Genomic DNA, 20,498 nt, shown 5'->3' on the forward strand with positions numbered 1-20,498 from the left:
AGCCTCTCAGACCACGAATGTAACATCATGTTCTCAGTCCCGGTGGTCTTGCCTCCATTTATGTACGCATCTGACTTAGCTCTTGACTTCACGGTAAAGGGCTTTCTCCGCCACTGGGAGCAGTATTATATTCCGTATCTGTCCCTGTCCCGGTACCTGCCCCACTTCCTTCAGAGATGGTCACTGAATTCTCTCGGTAATCCGATTTACCTTCTTCTTCCAATTGATGGGGATTCTTTTCAGGTAATGATGAATATATAGATTGAGAAGTTTGAGGTTGAGTTTGAAGTTGGACTTGACCGAAAGCTGAAGGTGTTTCAGCTGAAAAAGCAGGTGACGGACGAGGTATGCGGAGAATGATCTTCGGTATTGATGGTTGCGACGGGAGTGAAGGAGGTAGCGTTTCGACAGCCTTTGAAGAGAGTTCATCATCGATTGGAGCCTGGACCAGCCCCGCTTGATTTGGGTCTAATGATGGTAGGAAGGGCTGTTGTTGATCCTGTGGCATTGATCCCTCCGACACGATTGTATCGTTCGAAATAGTCACATTCTGCAGAGCTTTCAAGGTATCTTCAACACTTACATCACTATTGGTATTCTTTAACAAAGCACTGTCAGATCTCGACGTTGACAATGGTAAAGGTACATCTTCAACGCTAAATCCTCTAGCACTTTTCGCATTTGGTGTAGTCGCTTTCAATTTTTGTGATTGAGCCTGCGCATGTGTCGAAGTCGGCGTTGTTGTATCTTTCACTGTGGCAATTCTTGTTGGAGTAGAAATGTTGTTTGCTCCACCACGTTTGATTGTTCTTCTTACGGGTGGAGTGATATCTGCACTACCAGGTAATGATGAGTTTTCCTCAGGCTTCCTACGATCTCTCAATGTCATTCGGGCAGATGGTTGAGGTGTATTTTGAACTGAAACAGTCGTTGAATCTAATCCATTACCTATACCGTTACTTGCACCTGTATTTTCGAAATGACCAAGTAAAGTGTGAGTTCTCACTAAATGAGGATATGAGGATAATTCAGAAGGAAATGGCGCAAGTTTACCATTACGTCGTTTCTTGGTTGCTTTTTCGATCTACCCAAATCATGTTAGCTACCAGCTATCAGATCATATTTCGCTTGAACTTCATATGGTATGCCATGAAATTACGATTGAGTACACGATGTCACTCACATTGACCAATTCCTGTTCTGTCCACCAAGTATCACATGTTGTCGGTAACGATCCAGTCATACCTATTATATGACCCATTGCTGCACTTGTCAAAGCTCTATCACTATAACCACCTTCAAGAACAGAAACGACCTTTCGTTCCGTGTACTGATCTGCAAAAGCTACTATATCCTTCGTATACCTAGAATAGAATGATGTCTGCCAAATATACCCCAATCAAATCCTAAGTCAGCTGAGACCTCTGCAAGGTAGGAAGCGTATCAGATCACTTACAGGGACTCGTCGATCATGCCTTTGCATTCCTTGATGTTCATGTTCACATGCATCAAATCCTGCACTGATGAATACCATAGTCCGTGATGGCTCGGCAGCAGTTTCTTCCATGTATATCTTGGCTTTGTTGAGTAAAGCGATATATAGTGGGTATATTCGAGCATAGAAATCTGCTTCATCCTTATACGGTTGAAGGTGGATGTTCTCGCTATAAACGCATGGGTCAGTTAGGTCTTATCAGTGACAGCGACAAGTACAATAAGCACACAGATTTGGTTGTCACTCACATGTATTGACCATGAGCAGCCAGACTGATCGAAGCGTCTTTGATCAAATCGACATCACCGTCCTAGAACGATGTCAGCTTTTATAGAGCTTATCAATGAGGCTTGAAACAGTTACATACCTCGCAAGGATAACTATACTGTCATCATAAAATTCACACTCAGTGCCCAAAATATTACCGTAAACGAGTAGATGGATACAAGGAAACACATACAATATCATGAACCGAACCATAGAATCCCTTCCAGCCTCTTCTCTTCTTTCCATCTTTCCCTAACATCAACTGAGGCTTTCCAGCTTTCACTTGAAGATCTTCCGCATGAGCAGCTGCATTCAAAGACATCACCAATGCCTGAGTTCCGTTACCTAAACAAATGAAGCCGTTAGTGAGCTTCAGGTGGAGCACATATTGCCAAGAAGCTCACCATGATGAAGGTCGAAATCAATGATGATAGCTCGATCGATATCGTGTTGCAGATAAGCTGTTCAGTTTTGTAAGAATGGGTCTTGTATCTGGTATGACAGCGACCTTACCGTGTATTGCGCCGATTACTACATTATTCACATAGCAGAAACTATGATCAAGTGAATTAGTCACCTGACCTCTCTCTCTCTCTGTGTCTATGACGATGTCTTAAGTAGCTTACCCTGATGGCAGATCTTCTCCGCAGTGATGACCAGGAGGTCTGATTGCGCAAAAGGCTTTACTGAATGGTTTACCACAAGATTGTGAAGTAGATATTTGAGGTGGAGTTGCGAAGAATCGCTGAGTATTTGCCTGTACTGGCGGAGTTGATGGCTCTTTTTTGATATCACTTTCTTTGGGTGAAGGTGTCAAAGATGCTGTTTTTGACAAAACGACTTGATCAACAGCTTGACAAACCGTTTGTATCTATCCAGAGTAGATGTAAGTCTTGCTATCGTGATCTTCGTAGAAATGAGCTTGGAAGGAAAGATACTTACAGCTCCTTCAATTGCTATAATACTACCCGGACCAAGATATAAATCACCAGCATTCAATCCTAAATCCTTAGGAATTTCACATCCTGTTTCTTTTATCTTTTCAACAGCTTCTGAGCCCCATTTTAACAGGTCTTTAAGATAAGACGAGGAAGGGAAAGTACCTCCAGAACTTGTATTTCCTGAACCTAGATATGGAAAGGGGGATTCTGGTACGGGTGAATGTGCTAATTGGACTGCAGGATGATGAAGGAGTATAGATCCTGGAATCGAAGGTGTTGGAGGTGGAGGAACGATATTTAGATGAGAAGTAAGGTTTGAAGATGACGATGAGGGGTTGGAAGACTCGATCGAAAGCGAGGATAACAATCCTGATAAGTCGTCTGGATTCGATGTGAATGTTGATGTCGTGGTCGAAGGAGGTGTAGTCGGAAGGATACCTGCATTTGAACTTGATTCTGCTTTTGGTATAGATTGTACTCCTTCTTCTAATCGAGCTATAGCAGCTGCCACTCCTAGCAAGACAGCTCTAAGTCTCTCTGGTCTTTCGAATATATGTGATGAATTCGAATGTCGAATATACTTGTGCTGTAAGCATGCAGGCTGGATGAACAGTCCCAATGGACTTGTACTCGAGGTGGTTGAAGCTGTCATATTGGCGATGTCATTTGATGCTGTCCAGAGAGGATATATCGGTAAAAGAGGGAGTTTGATTGATGATCGTCCCTGCAATCGTGATATAGGGCAGACGAAAGTATGGCCCCAGCCAAAGGTCGTTTGTCGATTGATGTCCCTTACCTCGTAGAGCACGATCCGTCGAATGCGAGGGTAGATAGATAGGAGAGTTCTTCACCTTTCCCCTTTATCCCGATTAAAAAGGCCCAAAAACAAGGTGTCAACAAAAATATCATCAATTCCATGAAACCCTGGATAGTTGATTCAATGTTACCAGTCGCGTGTTTGGCAGCAGTAACTACTCTCTAAACTCAACAACAAATCAAAACATTCCTTCCTTCCTCTCTTCTTCATTCATCAACAAAGCAAAACATCCATACCGACATCATTATCAACCAATCAAACATACATGAATCATGTCTACGAGGGCAGCACAGGCAAGCTCTCTGCTATCAAATAAGGATGCATCATCTTCATCCAGGATCAAAGCTGAAGTTACGCCAAAGGAAGACGCGTCCCCTTCTTTAGGAGAATCATCTTCGACTGATCCCAATACATCATCAGCAAGAACAAGGAAAAGACGTCTGGACGTGGATACAAGTTTGATCATAAGTGAAGAAAGATCAAAGAGGAGGACAACACCGAATCATGAAAATGATCATTCCCAAGCACATGGAAATACTCAAGATCAAACGAATGAAGATCAACATGGTAAAGATCCCATAAAAGTTAAAGAATTAGGATATATCCTATATGGAAAAATGATGGATGCTAAAGACTCAGAGTCAGTAGATATCCTCCATCAATTGAATGGATAGCTGATGATGGCTTTTTCTGATAGAGGAAACAAGATGTGTGATCCATTTATCAAACTACCGAATAAAGTGAGTTTATCGACACTTTTCCTCTTCCTGCCTTAATTGATGGTGTGGATTATTGATGCGTTGTGACAGAGAGCACTTCCAGACTACTATGAGACTATTAAACACCCCATGAGCTTGGAGATAGTACATGCCAAGCTGGAATCAAATCAATACCAGTCGCTCAAGGACGTCTGTTCAGATTTAGGCCAAATATTCAATAATGCTAAACGATGTGAGCTGGGTATCTGACAGATGTCAATTGGAGTGAAGTTGACGTTCAATTTAGACAACGTCAGAGAATCGTTGATATTTCAGTATGCCAAAAAACTACACGTAAGTCCCAACTCGTTGGTGTCCCTCTTCATAGGGCTATGGAGCTAATCATGAAGTATAGAAAATGACCCGAGTGTACTACTCTAATATCGCAAATCCAGGCAAGAAAGACGAATCTGATTCTGAAGGTGAACATGACAGTCGATCTCTTTCCAGAGGAATCACCATGCAACCTACTATCTCAGCAGAAGGGTATGATGATGATCAAGATGCTGAAGGTGAAGTTGATCCAGAAGGTGAGGGTGAAGGTGAAGGTGATATTGAAATGGGTGAACCATTAAGTACGAACGTAGACGGGACTGCTAGTGGCAACGAGAATCTCACCTTAGCTGGATTACCTAGAAAGAGACAGAGAAGAAAAGGAGCATATATGAAAGATGGTCCTTCAGTGTACAAACTAATCAAACCAGTTCTAAGAGCTATAAAGGAAACAAGAGCTAAAGAGTGAGTCACATAATGCCGTAGTATGTATGAGGGGGGGAAGTACACGTCTGATCACAATGTGATATGTAGTGGAAGTGGAAGAGAAATTACTGGTATATTCTTGAAATTACCTGAGAGAAGAGATTTACCAGATTATTACAAGACAATCAAAGATCCTATATCATTAGAAGAAATCGAGGTGAGCGTTGTTTCCCATTATTTGACCTCTTTGAATCTATGCCGAACAGCAACAATGATAGCTGATTGAATGCATGTATAGAGCAAACAACTTGGAAGGAGATATGAATCTTTCGAAGAGTTCGTATACGACATCGACCTTATGTGTAAAAACGCTATGGAGTATAACGAGGATGGAAGTGAAGTACATAGAGATGCTCAGCAAATCAAGGTGAGTAGAATCTCATCTTGCACGCGGCGAGCTACTTCTAAGCTAACAATGTTAACTAAAAAATGCGATGATTATACAGGAGGTTGTTGCACGTTACCGCAATGCCCCGAAACCTCGACCGTCTTCCGTGACTCCTGCACCTGCCTCTGGTCCTGCTTTTGGCTACATGGGTAATCAGATGCTTGGAACCAGACCGTCTTACCCGCCTTTCCCAACGTCCTTCTCACAATCGCCTGTATTTATGCCACCTTCTGGGCCAAATCCATCAGCGTATTCCCCTGGACCATCGAGACTTCCACCTCCTGTAGGACACGGTACAAGACCTTTCCTTCCAGCTTTACCACCCGGAGTAGTGACTGAAGAAGTGGTAGCTTCACTGAATCGATATCCGCCATATGAACAACAAGCTTGGGCACAGTCATTACCTCCTTTAGCGATGAACATCTATCGATCAATGTTAGCCACGAATGAAGCCAGAAAGAGAAGCTTACCACCTACACCACAACATCAACCTCAATCTCATCATCACTACCCTCCTCAAATCCTACCTCAGGCGCAATCTCAGTCACAGTCATATGCACAACGGTCGCAACCCCAACCCAATTCTACTTCCGGTCCTCAACGTCCTCCCGTCATCCATCAACATTCTTCAACCCCTCGACCTGATCTAAATTCAAGACAAAGCTATGGTAATCCTCCTGCCCCGATCCCAACTTCAACCCCGACCCCAGTACCGCGACCTGAAAGACCTAAGCCACCTATTCCAACCATTAAATATCTCGATTTCGGATTCAATCCTGCTAGTACCAAATCGCTTTCACGTGAGATACTCAGATTAAACAACTTCCGAGGAGTTGTAACGCATTCAATAATCTTAAATTCAACAACGAGTGAAATCGAATTAACGGCTTACATAGCTGACCAATCTTCTTCTTCTTCCCCTGTGCCGTCGTCTTCTGCGAATCCTGCGCAGTCTATTGGGACAGAAGATAATGCAAGTAATGGTAATAGTACGATCGTGGCGCAACCTGTTACAACACCTGAATTATCTTTGAGAGTTAATGGAAATCAAGGTTCATTACCCAAATTTATATTCTCGAATGGAAGTGAAGATGGTATACAAGGTGAAAGACCAAAAGCTATGAGATGGACAATACACGTATCGACAAGTAGAATAGAGAGTAAAATCGAAGTAATAGCTACTAAACCTGGTGCATTGGCTGAGACTACCACTATATTCGTTAGTAGGCAATATTAGGAACGCTGTAGCTGAGGGTATAAGAAAAGGTACGAAGAAAGGGTTGAGAATTAGGGATTTGTGTGTTAAAGGCGAAACGAAAGTAGATTAACCTTTAGCTCCACCATCGAAATGATGAGGGCCAACAAAATGTCATCCCATGCTAATAGCTTGTGCTGATGCATCTGGGGGAGATATCATGAATTAACATGTAAATTCAGTAACTTGTAATCATATACGTATATTCCAAGCTGTCAAACCAATATCATCAACAAACTGAAATTCCAAACGTTGTCATTGAGATTATAGCAACATGGAGTTGAAAGATCGGGACCGTTTAATTTAGTGGAAATGATTCCCGTTGTTACCCTTACTCCGGAATAATGTCCATCCACGCTAAGATACTTTTATTCGACTAACCCAGGTCCAGATTTTCTATGCGCAGATGTGATTTTCAATGTGGAGCTGAACGGCATTGGAGCGACAGCTTTCTACGAGTGAAATGGGTTGATGCCGAAGTCACAGAGCTTGCGGTACCAAAAGACAAGCTCATTCGACAGATTATAGATCAGGACGTTCCGTTAGCTTGTCGAATTTTGATGGGGGCAAAGTCGATCGAAATGATTGGATGATTTTTATTGCAGACTCCCGTCAAGTGCGTGCCAAGGGAATTACCAGAAAGGAAAAGATCTTGGGGGGGGGGGGAATTCCTTCTTCATGTTGAATATGAATACTTGTTAATGAATGAGTTTATAACGTAAAGGATTTCGTCATATCAGATAATGACAAAAACAGCGGAGAAAAAAGACACAGCCGCACTGTGAGAGATACAGTGCATGCTCAATCATCACAACTTACCAGATTGTCCACTCCACAATCATATGTGAATGTCAGATTCCCCAGTAATTGATGACGAGTAGCATCTTTTAGATATATAAGGAAAATAAGTCGCCGCTCCGCTCCAACGAATCAGACCCAACACTTTCTCCTTAATATACTAGCTTGCAATTTAAACTGATGAGTTGACATGGCCTGGAACCGGAAAGGTCATGGGGATATACTGTAACATGCAAAAGATTTTCCTACTTTGGAGTACTTTACTCTTTTAATCTGAATACTGAATACACTAACGATTGTATCGACATTGAGATCGCATATACATATACACAACCTTCGCATTGCATGACAAGTCTTCTAAGACTTTTTCTTTTTGGGCAAAGGAACGACAAACTGTTGGGAATCATCCTCATCATTGATTTAATCATAGTGACGACATTCATCCCATCCATTCAAGTTCATTCATTGCATTCATCGACCCACCTTTCTTCATCATAAAGGTGAAGCTATACACTACCACTATACTCAAGTGCACAGCATCTTGTTCAATAGATGTACGACTGAAATCGCCAAGTCATCCACAAATTTCGGACACAGCTTTCACTCATTTATTGCCGTTTATCATCAGAACAAGAGAACATACCTTTTTTGCCACCCAATAGATATAACCAAAGACTTGCAGAAACCCGATTGGAATTCACCTTTACAACTGCCGTTTAACACTGCCATAAGCTGGATGGTAGCGAGTAAGGAGCGAGTAGAAGTAATCGTCTTGGCACCATATCAAACACACTAGAGCATCAACCAGATCTATTGCAGCTCCATCGCGACTGGTTCGAATACAATCAAAGATGCATCAACCTGATTTACTCAATCTCCAACAAGAGAGTGGTCCACCCAAATGGGCTCCACATATGAACTACCCATATGGAGCGGTGGTGTTCTATGCAGGTACGTACTGGAGGAGTGAAGGGAATCACACATCAAGAAATGAACCGGAAGGTGCTGTGAGTGGATTTCCCACGTCATCATGATTACATCATATTATATAGCTTCGTGCGCTCGGACGTCGCGTCATTGTCATTGAGAAAGGGGAGTATAGGCCAGATGACGGATTGGAAGATACCATATCACGAAGGTATAGCTGACCAGGTAACAACATATGTGCAGCCTACAAACAACCTCAGTCTCTGGACACCAGTCGGGTCAAGTGGTGGATATCCCACTCACACACAACAACAGCAACAGCAACAGCAACAATACCAAGCTCAATCTTCCTACTTCCCTCAACAACATCTGCAGCAACAATCATACAGTCCTCAACAAGGATATTATGGTCAAAGCCAACCACCATCATATTCTCCTCACTCACCAGCGCAAGCACCAGGATACCCTCAACAAGGATATCACGCATCGTCATCATCGTCATCCAACCTGTATGCTGCCTCACCTCAGTATTCAAATCACCAATCATCGTCGAGCTCATCATCCGAGAAAAATGATACACCTTCATCAGGAGAGACCGTGACCAACGAGAAAGGGCTATCTTCAAGTACTTCTTTCTTCTCTGAAAAGGCAAATGAATCTCTGAGATATCTAACGATGAAGAAGGAAAGTAACGATGTGAACGACAAAGATGAGCTGAAACATGAGTTGAAAGGAAGGAGAATTTGGAGAACGGGTGGTATCGGAGTTTGGGCATATTCAGAGAACGCAAAAGAAGAAGAGCTGAAAAAGAAACTATGGAAAGATTGGTCAGATGATCATGACGCGAAGGATTGGGCTAAGATCGCAAAGGAAAGGAAGGATTTCTACGAGAAGGGTAAGTTGTTCATATACGAGAATCGCTTCGTGCCATAGTTGTCTCCATTGTCCACACTCTGACGTGTTCGCGTTCGCCCTATCATAGAATCTAAAGGTGTGAAGCCACTGTTCACGTGGAAATTGGTTGAAAAAGGTCAAAGACTACCTAGTGATGCTTTGCCTATCGGTCATGAACAGGATGGAGCGGTTTTGTACGCTGCTAGATCGTGGTGGGAAGGCGGTATCCACCTAGGCAAGTGAGTGTCACTTCTTGCTTCATCGTTCTCGTTTGCACTATGGGCATTCTCTCCATTCTTTCCACTTTGCGTCGCTTCAGCTCCCCTATTGATGAAGGGTTGCTGATGAACATACTTCGCATAGAGCTGGTCATCATCTCAATTCAGGAGCATCCATCTCGTACGGTGGCGCAGAGATCACTTTGGACACATACGAAATTCTTTGTGGACCTATCAATGAGCCATATCTGGTTAAGTGGATGAGTTACCGACACGGCGAGGTAGCCACTGTACAAGGTTGGCAACCGATCGAGGGTGGAAGAGAGAAGGATGGAACAGCGCTGCTATTGGCCAAAGGCGATTACGAGAAGTAAGTGCAATACCATTCTGACAATTGGACTTTCAAGAAAGGGTAGCTCATGCGTTGATTTTGATCTTGTAGTGGCCAACATCCAGGCAGTAAGCATCCTAGGTTCCATATCCTTCTATAGACACAGGGACTGACAGTGCTTTTCCTACAGAATGCCTTATCAACGATGATCACGCTTGTGTTGGATACGGAGGTGGCGAACTTTGGGTTCGACCATTTTCAATCCTTGCATATGCTAATCCTGATCGACGGTAGATTTAGTCTTTGCAATATCAATATACGACTTTCAGGCCCTCAAATATATATTTAACGAATACACGTGATACGTTTGCAAATGCCCTGTTCCAGCTCTTCACATGTACACGCATATTCTGATACATTCTGTATTCTTGTTGAAATATACGCTTCTTTCATGCATTTAGATACTAGCCATTTATGCTGACGATTCTATATAAATCCTGTTCCCGTATTTTCGCTATTCTGGACTTATCGTGGGAGGAATTTGAGCTGACTGTTACTTGCTTACCTTTCGGTGATAACATGTTCTTGACCGAGAGGATGAAACGAACCGAAGGAATAGGATTACTAACTGATTTCCTTTGACTTTTGAAACGGCACTATGTGGATAGGTGGATATCCTTTGAATAAACCTTATGGTAAGGATACCTTTATCATACAGATCTCAAAGCTGTCTCAAAACCGTACACGAGAAGATGTACGATCCTTTGTTCTTTTGACTTGTGAAGGGGAAATACGAAAGATTGGAAGTCAAGTGAAAATGTTATCGGGAGGACTCAATATCCTATGACATTTATGTGCTTGTCAATCAATCTAATATTCAATCTTTTACAATCCCCAAGGAACAGATCATATCATCTCAGTCATTCTTCTCATCTCCCAACCCCTCATCCATCCTTCTTCAACACTCTGCCTGATGCCTTGACTCGCGCATCAATCACACCAGTATCAAATATCAAACTTAGGTAAAATCGCTGTCACGTAGACTCGTAGATTTCGACTTCTTTCACAGTGTCGTTGGTCATCGGACTGTATTGACGAATTTCTCCAATTTTGCTTATGTCCCTTCTCCATCAAAACCTTAGACGACCAACGCTCAATCTCTAGAATCTGTCCGCGTAACAGTCATTTACGACTGTGGTCATGTGTGAACAAATTCCATCGGTCACATTATGGGGTACAACTCAACTCACCTCAACCATAACTACTTCTACTATATTGACTAGCTCAATCTCTCAATCAACAAGGTTGGTAACGAGTCAAGTTATAACAAAAGCGGTGTTTACTAGTTTAGTACCTCAACAAACATTATTTTATCCTTGTTCAGATTTATCGTCCGCACAAAGTCCCGGACCCAGTGCGGGTGCAATCAGTAGTACACAACGAGGGTCACAACAACCTAAAGCATCGGATGCAAACGGAGGTGAAGGATCAATCGACCCTAACGCGACCGGACAGTTCACAGGTTCGTTGCCTTTAAACACAAGACTATCACAAACGTCATCGCAGTTGCAATCGAGAAGTTTGAGTCTCATTTCTCCTTCTAGAACTGCCGCTCCTTCTGTGCCCACTCCCAGTGCCAGTGCCAGTGGTAGTACCAGTCCACCAGTAATATCGTCGCTCGCACCTTCAGCCACTGCAGGTGAAGGAACAGGTGAAAATGCCCAATCACAAAATCGTACTTCTTCTCAAGCAGGAACAATAGCTGGAGCAGTAGTGGGAAGTATCTGCGCTTTGATCTTGTTAATAATGATTGGATTATGTATACAAAGGAGAAGAACCAGAACAAACTCAGGATCAAGAAGGAACGATTGGTCTGAAAAATCATTACCACAAAGCGACGTCGGAAATGATTATTGGGAAAGGAGATTTAGAGAAATTGAATCTGCGAATTCTAGTAGAGGATTATCAGACGGGCTTGGATCTGGTTCTGCTTCACGTTTACAACATCAACCCCACACTGTAGGTGGAGTTTCTGATGAGAGAAAGAAAGGGGATTGGGACAGTCAAACAAGTCGTAAACTACGTGTAAGTACCCCATCTACTATAACCGTAATGCCTGCTTGGGCAATCTCATAGTTTCTTTTGCTGATACTGATGATGAAATTGGAACTTGGATTATAGTTGACCCTCGATTTGGGATCGAAAGATTTGGAATCAAGACCTCCTTCAAGGTTGTCAATGATCTCATCATTTTTCGGTGGTAGGATCACACCTACACCTAATTTCATGCCATCTCCTCATCATCGCGCAGGATCCCACGCACGCTCACACGCACATTCTCATTCACATTCACGTAAACCCTCGACTGCAAGAGGAAGTACTTTCAGTTTCAACCCTTTCAAGAAGATCAAATATACACCTAATCATAGTAGGTCAATATCGTCACCTTGGGTTCAAGAAGATTCAAGATCAATCACATCACCAAATTATTCATATTCAAGTAAATCGCCTGGTCCAAACTCTTCTTTCGAAGAAAATAGACTCGTTATCAACCACACTCAAAAGTCAAGATTGAATCAAAACCAAAACCAAAACCAAAGCCAAAATCAGATCCAAAATGGCAAGAGATTATCACAATCTACTTTCGGTAATAAAATATCTGCCTTTAATCAACCTTCTTCTGCCTCAAGAGAAAGAGAGGAATATCAATACGATAACGAATCAAAGCTGAACATCAATACCGATTTGAGCAGGAGCATGGACAACTCAGTTTTACCTACATCCAAATCAACATCGACTCAAGATCCACCTGTGACTGGAAATACTTTTGGTGGATCATCTTCGAACGGGATAGTGGCAGCAACGACACAGAGCGAAGGCAGAGTAGTCGAAAGTCCAACAGAAGAAGAAATAGAAGAAAGAAGAAATATGGAATGGATAAGACATTCAACAGTATTATCAGATCAAGGAGAAGGCGAGGAAACACTAGATTCCACAGATGAAGAACAATTAAAATCGAAGTTAGGTATATCAGAAATTGATGATTTAGGTGGATATCCAAATACATCTGTATTTAGCAAAGCACTCGATAATGGATTACCCTCTATCGCTGCTACAAAACCTTTTTTAGGCTTGGGAAATGGTCAAGGACAATATAATCCTTCTATAGGAAATACACCACCACAATTAGGTGCAATAGGCAACTACACATCTCTAAACTCGCATTTATCGAGTATATCGACTATACAATCATTACCGCCTGCTGGAGGTGGTAATGGTGGAACTCATTTATCTGGTATTTCAACAACTACTTCTTCCTTTATACCATTTATACCAGCTCCTAGGGGTGGTCATTTCTCAGGTATATCATCAATTGGGTCAAACTCGATACCATTCGTACCTATGCGTGGAGGTCATTTCTCAGGTTTATCAACTTCCCCTTCAACAGTTCTGCCTAGAGGTTATTTATCTGGTTTATCATCCGCTCATTCATTCAACAATCATAATTATAATCAGAAGAACACAAGACCTAAATCACCTGATTCTATGTCGATTCCTTCTGATATCATAATCGGTTCACCTACAGAGAAACACCTTTCGCACTCACACCGAAGACCAGGATTCAGTTCACTCCATCGCAAAGAATCCCAATCCACTGTATCTACCTATTCAACTCATCCAGTTTCACCTTCTTCCACACACCCTTCGTTTGGTATTTCTCGTCCTACTTCAGAAACCTCAGAAGCTCGTACCGCCACATATTACAGAAACTCCCGCCGGTCGCTTTACCCCCCTTCACGAAGTACAAGTGTCAAGGTGAAACGTACACTAAGTGGACAATCAAGTTCCGTGAAAGATTCGATACCACCTCCCTTACCTTTCGTGCAGAATAGAAAATCAGCCTTCGAAGATAGTGAATATGATAAATCCCCGCCTGCAACAAGTTTCTTGATTCCCAATAATATCACCAGGAGATCATTGAAAATCCAAAGGGAATCAAAAGGCAAACATGTACCAAAAATCAGACTAAGTCAAAGAGCTTTGACGCCAAGTCTATGGATTGATGAAGAACTATTAGCTAGGTTCGCTGATGCCGCAGAAACCAGTGAATCCACCATGAGCGACGGGGTGAGTACAATCAAAGTCAACAGGAGACGATCAGTCTCGAACCCTCCTCCACCCCCTCATGCGCCATCTCAAGTACAGGATAGTAGCTCTGGCATAAACGAGAAAATGGAAGCAAATGGATCAATGGTGGAAGTCGAAAAGGAAGACCGAGCAGAAACTACTTTGATAAGTAGATTTTCTGGTTCAACTGAATCAACCGAAAAATCAGTTGTATCGAGAAAAGGTAGTAGTGCAAGTATCGTCTCGCATTCACGTTCAAGTGTTATTTCAGATGATACTTCATCAAGAACGTTATCAGGTGATTCAAGGTCGACCTCAAATACAAATACAAACTCCATGTTCATTCCGAATACTGGTGAAGAGGCGAAGCCATCAGATTACGATGGACTAGATATGGCAATGACGACTCCATTATCAACTCCAACTCCAACTCCGATTCCAAGACCAGCAAAGTTGGATAAAGGTAAAGGAAGAGCTATAACTATACTATCGCCTCATACTCCACCTAATAGACTTCCTTTGTTCTCTCCTCCTTTCCCTAAACCTCCAACTCCACCTTTACCTTCTTGGGCGGAAACATCAACCATAGCTATACCAGCCAACCTGAGATGGTCGATAAAAGAAAGACGTAAAATGATTCCAACGAAAGCTATAGAAGACAAGAATGCACTTACTCCTCAACCAACATCATCCACCCTTAAGTAGAGCCAGAATTTTCACTTTGGATGGAGCGAGCTGGTACACGGAAAAGAAAGGAACATTCTTTTCATATAAGGTACAAATGGCCATTGGGTGTCATACGTCATGGGAGTCTCTGATTGTGTCCGATAGTATATCTTGATTCAGAGGGTTCGGCGCTAGCCCTTTGATAGATCAACGTACAATATAGCGATATATGTATCAAAGGTATAACATAGAGAATTCTGCTGTCAAGAACTTGTTCTTTGTACACACAAGATGTCATAATGCTATTTCATGATCTGCCAGTATGTTTAGTGGATCATCAGATGGAAGCAGTGTAATTAATGATAATGATAGGTATATCAAGACTTTGACCTCGGCAAGCATCAGCGCGGACCGGATCGCGCTTTCTTTCTTCATTTGACAAATCGGACCGTCACATAATGTAAGGACTGCAACGACTATGGTACCGGATCACGTTGAGAGGAATGTTTGACTCGGAAGAGCCCATGTACACGTTCTCATACTCAGAGGCGCAAGATCGGGCCGGCTCCCTCACTCCAATCACGAATATTCACACATCGTGGCTCACTACATACTCAAGAGATGTAGTACTCCTTAGTGCGTTGCGCTAATGATCAGGTTACTTTGGATCTGAACACATGTAAAACAAGTCATCCACCGGCCGGATAAATGTGAAACTTCTTCTTCCGACTGAGGCGTTAAGATTACGTACACATCACAGTATCACTGAATGCAGCGTCTATGCTTCATGCATGTTCACTATTGCATATACCCACTTACCAAATAGAAGATAAGGCTATATGCGCTATTCTCGCAATGAAAAAGACAGTTTATGATCAGAATGTTCGATGAGCAGACAGCCCATGTGATTCCCGTCATTCTTTGACGCCACGCTGAATGCGCCTCTTTTGTCGGAGTCCTCGGAGAGGGATGATGACACCTACAGATGGTGGTGAGAGGCTTCGGCGTGGCGTAGCGTGGCATTGCCTACCACAATACACGCAGAGTGTGGAGCACGTATGCTTAAATACGTCCGGGGACGTCGGACTATAGGTAACAGGTGGTGAGCAATCACACTTCTGGCGCCAGACAAGGGGGAGGTAACGAACTTATTGGCGGTGGCTTCTTTCTTTGAGTGAAGGATACGGAAAAATCATGTACGACGTCTTTCGGGGGCATTTCCAACTCTTGAAGAAAGCGCTGCGTGTATTCCTAGAAAGGCGCCTTTTCCGGTAACCCAGGAATGATAGCAGTGACAGTAGCACGTACGTCTGTACCTGAGGTCGCTGTTATTCAGGACGAAGGTAACATGTGTTATTTTTGCTCTGAGTGCTCATGAATGACTGACGGATTTGGCCTTATAGAATTGTATAGATCATTCGTTGTTCGTAATTTTGATCATTCCACGGATGTTTAACGCCACCAAAACGGCTCTTTTGGAAGTTTAAGGTAGCTGACGGTCGTTCGTCATCGTCATAATCCTCAACTAGGATACCGGATATGGCGTTATAAAATACCGTAAATTATTACTAAATGCAGATCTCTCCTGAAAGCCCCAATATATGTAACCCCACCTCGAATACAGCAGTAGTGCCGAAGAGTACGTGCTGTGCTTCTTTGAAAGAGGAGATCCCCCGCAGTATACTTCCAGTATAAATTCGCAGAGAATATGGAATGCCGTGTAGGTTCCAATAACAGAAGTTATCATTTGGCATTCAATGCTGCTACCGAGACAAAAATACGCGATTACAGATGTGATTCATATGAGTCATAGCTACCCATGATCGACTATAGATCTCGACTCAACCGACGCTCATTCTTGACGTTAAGGGTGTTCGTGACTGATTAATAGGAGATTGTACTTGTTCAGGCATAATTGTGCTACATGAATTGTGTTAAACCTCTGGACGAAGATCTCCCTTTCGAATTACCACTTGCAGCCGGCACGGCATCTCCGAGCCCTTAAAAAGGTACCCTGACGATCACTTCACTTTCCCCCCAAATTTCTCATATAACCATGCTTTCTTTAAATCAAGCCACGATGATGATTTCAGTTCATCTTGTTGATGAGTGTGACTTCTGAGCCACTGAATGATGACGGAGAAACTCCAAGTGGTGATCGATATCCTGACGCTGCCTACGACTCTAGAATGTAATGGGATTCCTTTTGAGCGAAGTCTTACGGTTAGTATGATTTTATCATTCAGATGTTGGTGTTAGACCTCTGCGGAGTATCTTTTCAATTTCGGCCTTTGATATCTTCTGAAGAGGACAAACCTTAATCTTACAGAGTCCAGATGATTGTGCGAGTATTAGCACTGTATTCATCGACCGACTATATCCTCGGTCAAAGATGATCCAGTTCAGATCTGAACGTTGGTTGTATTGCCTTATTTTCTATTTCGATTGAATTCGGAAAAATATAGACAGGCGGTATTCATTACGTTAATTCAAAGGGAAGCTTCTGAGACTTTTCAGTAAAATCCTTATTCAAGTGATTCGTTCAGGAAGCTACTTGTACTCGTACAGTGTATATGGGAGTTCTAACCGGGGCTTACGAAATCACGGAACGCCTCTTTTTGTTTTTCCTTTTTTCGATGTTCAGGTCCTCGTCAGGTTCAGGTCCAGGTCCATACTGTATTCTTAAAAAGAGACAAGAACAAATATTGTTGGACTTTTTCCGATTGCAGTAGTAAACAGTTGATTGTCCTGCCTTTCTTTCAAGATGGTCAACAGTGTGATCGAGAAAAATCAAGAAGCATGGAAACAAAAAGACAGTAGAGAGTCAAATTTGAAACGACGTAATTGACGTAACATGAGCTGATTCATTCAAATAGTTTGTTCAAGAATACCCTCGCATCAGTACAAAGTGACTATACGTTATATCTTTACCTATAACATAAGTTGACTCGTCATTCCTTCCACTTCTTTTCCATGACCTGTATCTTTCCCAACTACCATACCTGAATAACACTCGTTCATATACTTCCTCAAACACTTTCACCTGCTTCTTCTCTACTGATCTTCTGTAGAGACCAAACCATAACCACAACATAAGTCACTACACCCGCAAACGCAACAGTCACTCTTTCATATTAGCACTTCTAAACGTATAGCAACCACGTTCATCTCTCAAGAACAGATCCTCACCTCTTCATTCCTTCTCAGACTTGAAACATCGGACTACAATGGGTTTATTCAGTAAACGTTCAAGGCAAAGTACAGCATTGAGTCATATATCCAATGTAACATCTTCTGCTTCTACTTCAACGCCTAACAGCCCTTTCTTACAGTCAGGGAGTTCATTTGGTAGATCGGGTAGAAGTACTCCATCACTCTCTTCACCCAATCCGAATTCCTCATCACTTCCGTCTTCCCATCATCAATCTCAAGCGCAAGCCCAAATTATCAGTCTTAGAGTAGCTATAGATCCTATTCCACTCAAAGGCAACAACGAAGATGCCAAAAATCTTTTTTACATACAAGTCAGTCCTGAAGAAGGTATAGCAGCCATCAGAAGAGAAATAGCCAGAACAGTCGGTCATGGTTCAATGGGTTTATTCAAAGTGAGTACCCTTGTTTTTTCTTTTTCTATGATAGACCAAGCTTCACCTTAGTTTCTCATCTCGTATGAGGATTGCTCTCCTTTTTCCTGCTTTGATATTTCTTTCTCACTAATGCCAATTCTTCTCTTACAGGTTTCAATACCATATCAAGCACATGGTCAATCACGTTCTTACACTGAACGATACGGCAAATCAGTCAATTTGTTGTCACAATTTCCTGCTTTTAATCTCGATGATTCGACTCAATTGGAATTAAGTATTGAGTCAGCTTACAAGAACACGGCAGCGGATGCAATCGCTTTGGGAGAATTGAAAATCAAACATTGGTTTCCCGATTTCGCTACGCACGGTTCAACAGATCATATTTCAATTATTGCTAGGCCATTACAAGGAATGCCAATTAGTGAGTTTCTGATTCATCACTTTTTACCAGCGCATATAGGAAGGATGAATACTGATGTATGGGTTAATTCGGAAAATCAGATACAGTTCCACTTACCCTTCGCGCATACCTTGCCCACTCTCCCCAAACTTGTTCGCCTGGTCCATCCACTATTCGTACCCCGTCTCCCCCTCTTGTGATTGATATTGATCCATACATAACAGTCAATGAACTCAAATCAGAGATACTGAGAACAGCAGGCCAAGATGCTGCCTTCTGGCGTTCCGTGGTTTTATGGCAAATAGCTATGACAGAAAGTGAAATGGATGTGATCAACCAACTGGGTAGGCTGAAGAACGGTAAAATGCCTTGGCCGTAAGTTCCAGTTTTCTGACTTATTTTTTGGATTGAGTAAATATACTGATATTGATTTTTTCCGTTAGATACCCACCGGGAGCGATGGAACCTATTCCTATGACAGATGGGAATTTACCTGTCTCATTATTCTTCCCAAGATCGGCACCTAACGGCGATATGTTAAACTTATCGGTTTGGGTAAATCCCACTTGTGGGGCTGATTCAGCGACTCTTCCTGCATTGGCAAGGGATATTCCTCATTTCAGATATCCAATGGCAGCCCCTAGACCTGCAAGTATACAGTGTCCTTCACCTGAGTTACACCAAGAATCATTCAAACTCGCTTCTCCAGTATCGGAACTTCCACCAGCTTCCTCTTTGGCTACTCTGAAGGTGAAAGCGAGACGAAACAGACCATCCACTGCTCCGGCAGCAGTCAATAACATGGGATCAGGAGATGATAAAGCTAAAATCCGCTCGTTCGGCGCTGGATCAACGAAACCGCCTCCACCACCAGCTTCAATTCGATCTTCCAGTATTGAATCTAAATCCAAGAACGGACTGGGTATAGTCACCACTCCTTCTCCTTCTACTTCAACGACACCTCTCCTCGATAGGACAAGCTTCTCAAGTACTGAATCCTCAGAGTCAATTGTTCCTCCAGCGCCCTCATTAAGCTTCTCCCAGCTCTCTTTAGACACTCTTACAATCACCAATGTGAACACACCGCATGAAGATGGAAATGATTGGCTGACCCCGAGATTGAATGTACCCAATGCTGGCGTAGATTTGAAAAAAACAGTCTCGATTAATAGGGGTAGTCTCAGAGACAGACTAAGGAAAGTTATGTAGATGTTCTGTACTCTTAAACTTTTATATACGCATATGACGAATGAATGCAAGAGGCAAAATAAGAAAATACAAGGACGAGGATTTCTTGGTTGATTGCTGCATATACAGTGTGTGTCTGTATGGACCTTCATGAAACATGAGAACACAAACACGGGATGTTGGATCGAAAAGGCGGGATGTATACTTCAAATTCGTTTGGCTCAACCCAACAAGCAGATTGATCAAGGTACTTATATTGATGAGAGTGGTCACTTGGGAATGGCTGCACCCACTAGAACCGCCTTGGACGGAAGCGCGACAGTCGCAGAAGATAACGATACCGCTTGGAGATATCAACTTTAGTTTGTCGCCTGAAAAATCTATAGCGAATATACTTTCTAGGTAAACCGTAGTCTCTTCTACAAATGTATCTACAGTAGTAATCTTGTGCAAAAGTGGCGATTAGCATTCCTCTCTTCCTCCTCCTCAAAACAGCCTCTTCGTGATTTTCATACCAAAAAACGATCGATGCGTTGTTTCAGGTTCAGTATCGGATGTTTCTGAAACTCTTTTTGATCCGATCCATCAACTTGACAGCCCAGGAGAACAAACAAACATGGATACAAACAAACAAAGATGGAAAATACCTCAGGGGATTACTGATTTAAGGACATTTCATTG

At 42.5% G+C, this 20,498-nt stretch overlaps 5 protein-coding genes across 5 annotated transcripts; 4 read left to right on the plus strand and 1 right to left on the minus strand.

Annotated features, from left to right (window-relative positions):
* Positions 1-88: 88 nt before the first annotated feature.
* Positions 89-3,355, minus strand: IL334_007652 (uncharacterized protein; the record flags this gene model as incomplete). Its single annotated transcript, XM_062939342.1, has 11 exons — positions 89-1,084; positions 1,184-1,381; positions 1,457-1,664; positions 1,744-1,805; positions 1,863-1,880; positions 1,956-2,107; positions 2,167-2,223; positions 2,276-2,316; positions 2,389-2,633; positions 2,705-3,084; positions 3,142-3,355. The coding sequence occupies 11 exons, from the start codon at positions 3,353-3,355 to the stop codon at positions 89-91; spliced, it is 2,571 nt and encodes an 856-aa protein (XP_062795393.1).
* A 437-nt stretch (positions 3,356-3,792) lies between these two features.
* IL334_007653 (uncharacterized protein) lies at positions 3,793-6,662 on the plus strand (the record flags this gene model as incomplete). The annotated part of the gene is made up of 8 exons (XM_062939343.1): positions 3,793-4,160; positions 4,218-4,260; positions 4,330-4,471; positions 4,526-4,572; positions 4,634-5,016; positions 5,086-5,194; positions 5,276-5,404; positions 5,484-6,662. 8 exons carry the CDS (start codon positions 3,793-3,795, stop codon positions 6,660-6,662), a joined length of 2,400 nt encoding a protein of 799 aa, XP_062795394.1.
* Positions 6,663-8,329: 1,667 nt separating this feature from the next.
* IL334_007654 (uncharacterized protein) lies at positions 8,330-10,142 on the plus strand (the record flags this gene model as incomplete). The annotated part of the gene is made up of 6 exons (XM_062939344.1): positions 8,330-8,485; positions 8,649-9,300; positions 9,388-9,538; positions 9,663-9,887; positions 9,960-9,976; positions 10,039-10,142. The coding sequence occupies 6 exons, from the start codon at positions 8,330-8,332 to the stop codon at positions 10,140-10,142; spliced, it is 1,305 nt and encodes a 434-aa protein (XP_062795395.1).
* Positions 10,143-11,048: 906 nt separating this feature from the next.
* IL334_007655 (uncharacterized protein) lies at positions 11,049-14,681 on the plus strand (the record flags this gene model as incomplete). The annotated part of the gene is made up of 2 exons (XM_062939345.1): positions 11,049-11,933; positions 12,030-14,681. 2 exons carry the CDS (start codon positions 11,049-11,051, stop codon positions 14,679-14,681), a joined length of 3,537 nt encoding a protein of 1,178 aa, XP_062795396.1.
* Positions 14,682-17,869: 3,188 nt separating this feature from the next.
* IL334_007656 (uncharacterized protein) lies at positions 17,870-19,838 on the plus strand (the record flags this gene model as incomplete). Its single annotated transcript, XM_062939346.1, has 4 exons — positions 17,870-18,247; positions 18,380-18,650; positions 18,731-19,004; positions 19,073-19,838. The coding sequence occupies 4 exons, from the start codon at positions 17,870-17,872 to the stop codon at positions 19,836-19,838; spliced, it is 1,689 nt and encodes a 562-aa protein (XP_062795397.1).
* Positions 19,839-20,498: the final 660 nt, after the last annotated feature.

This window comes from Kwoniella shivajii, chromosome 11 (genome assembly GCF_035658355.1).
Source record: "Kwoniella shivajii chromosome 11, complete sequence".
In the NCBI taxonomy this organism is placed as follows: Eukaryota; Fungi; Basidiomycota; class Tremellomycetes; order Tremellales; family Cryptococcaceae; genus Kwoniella; species Kwoniella shivajii.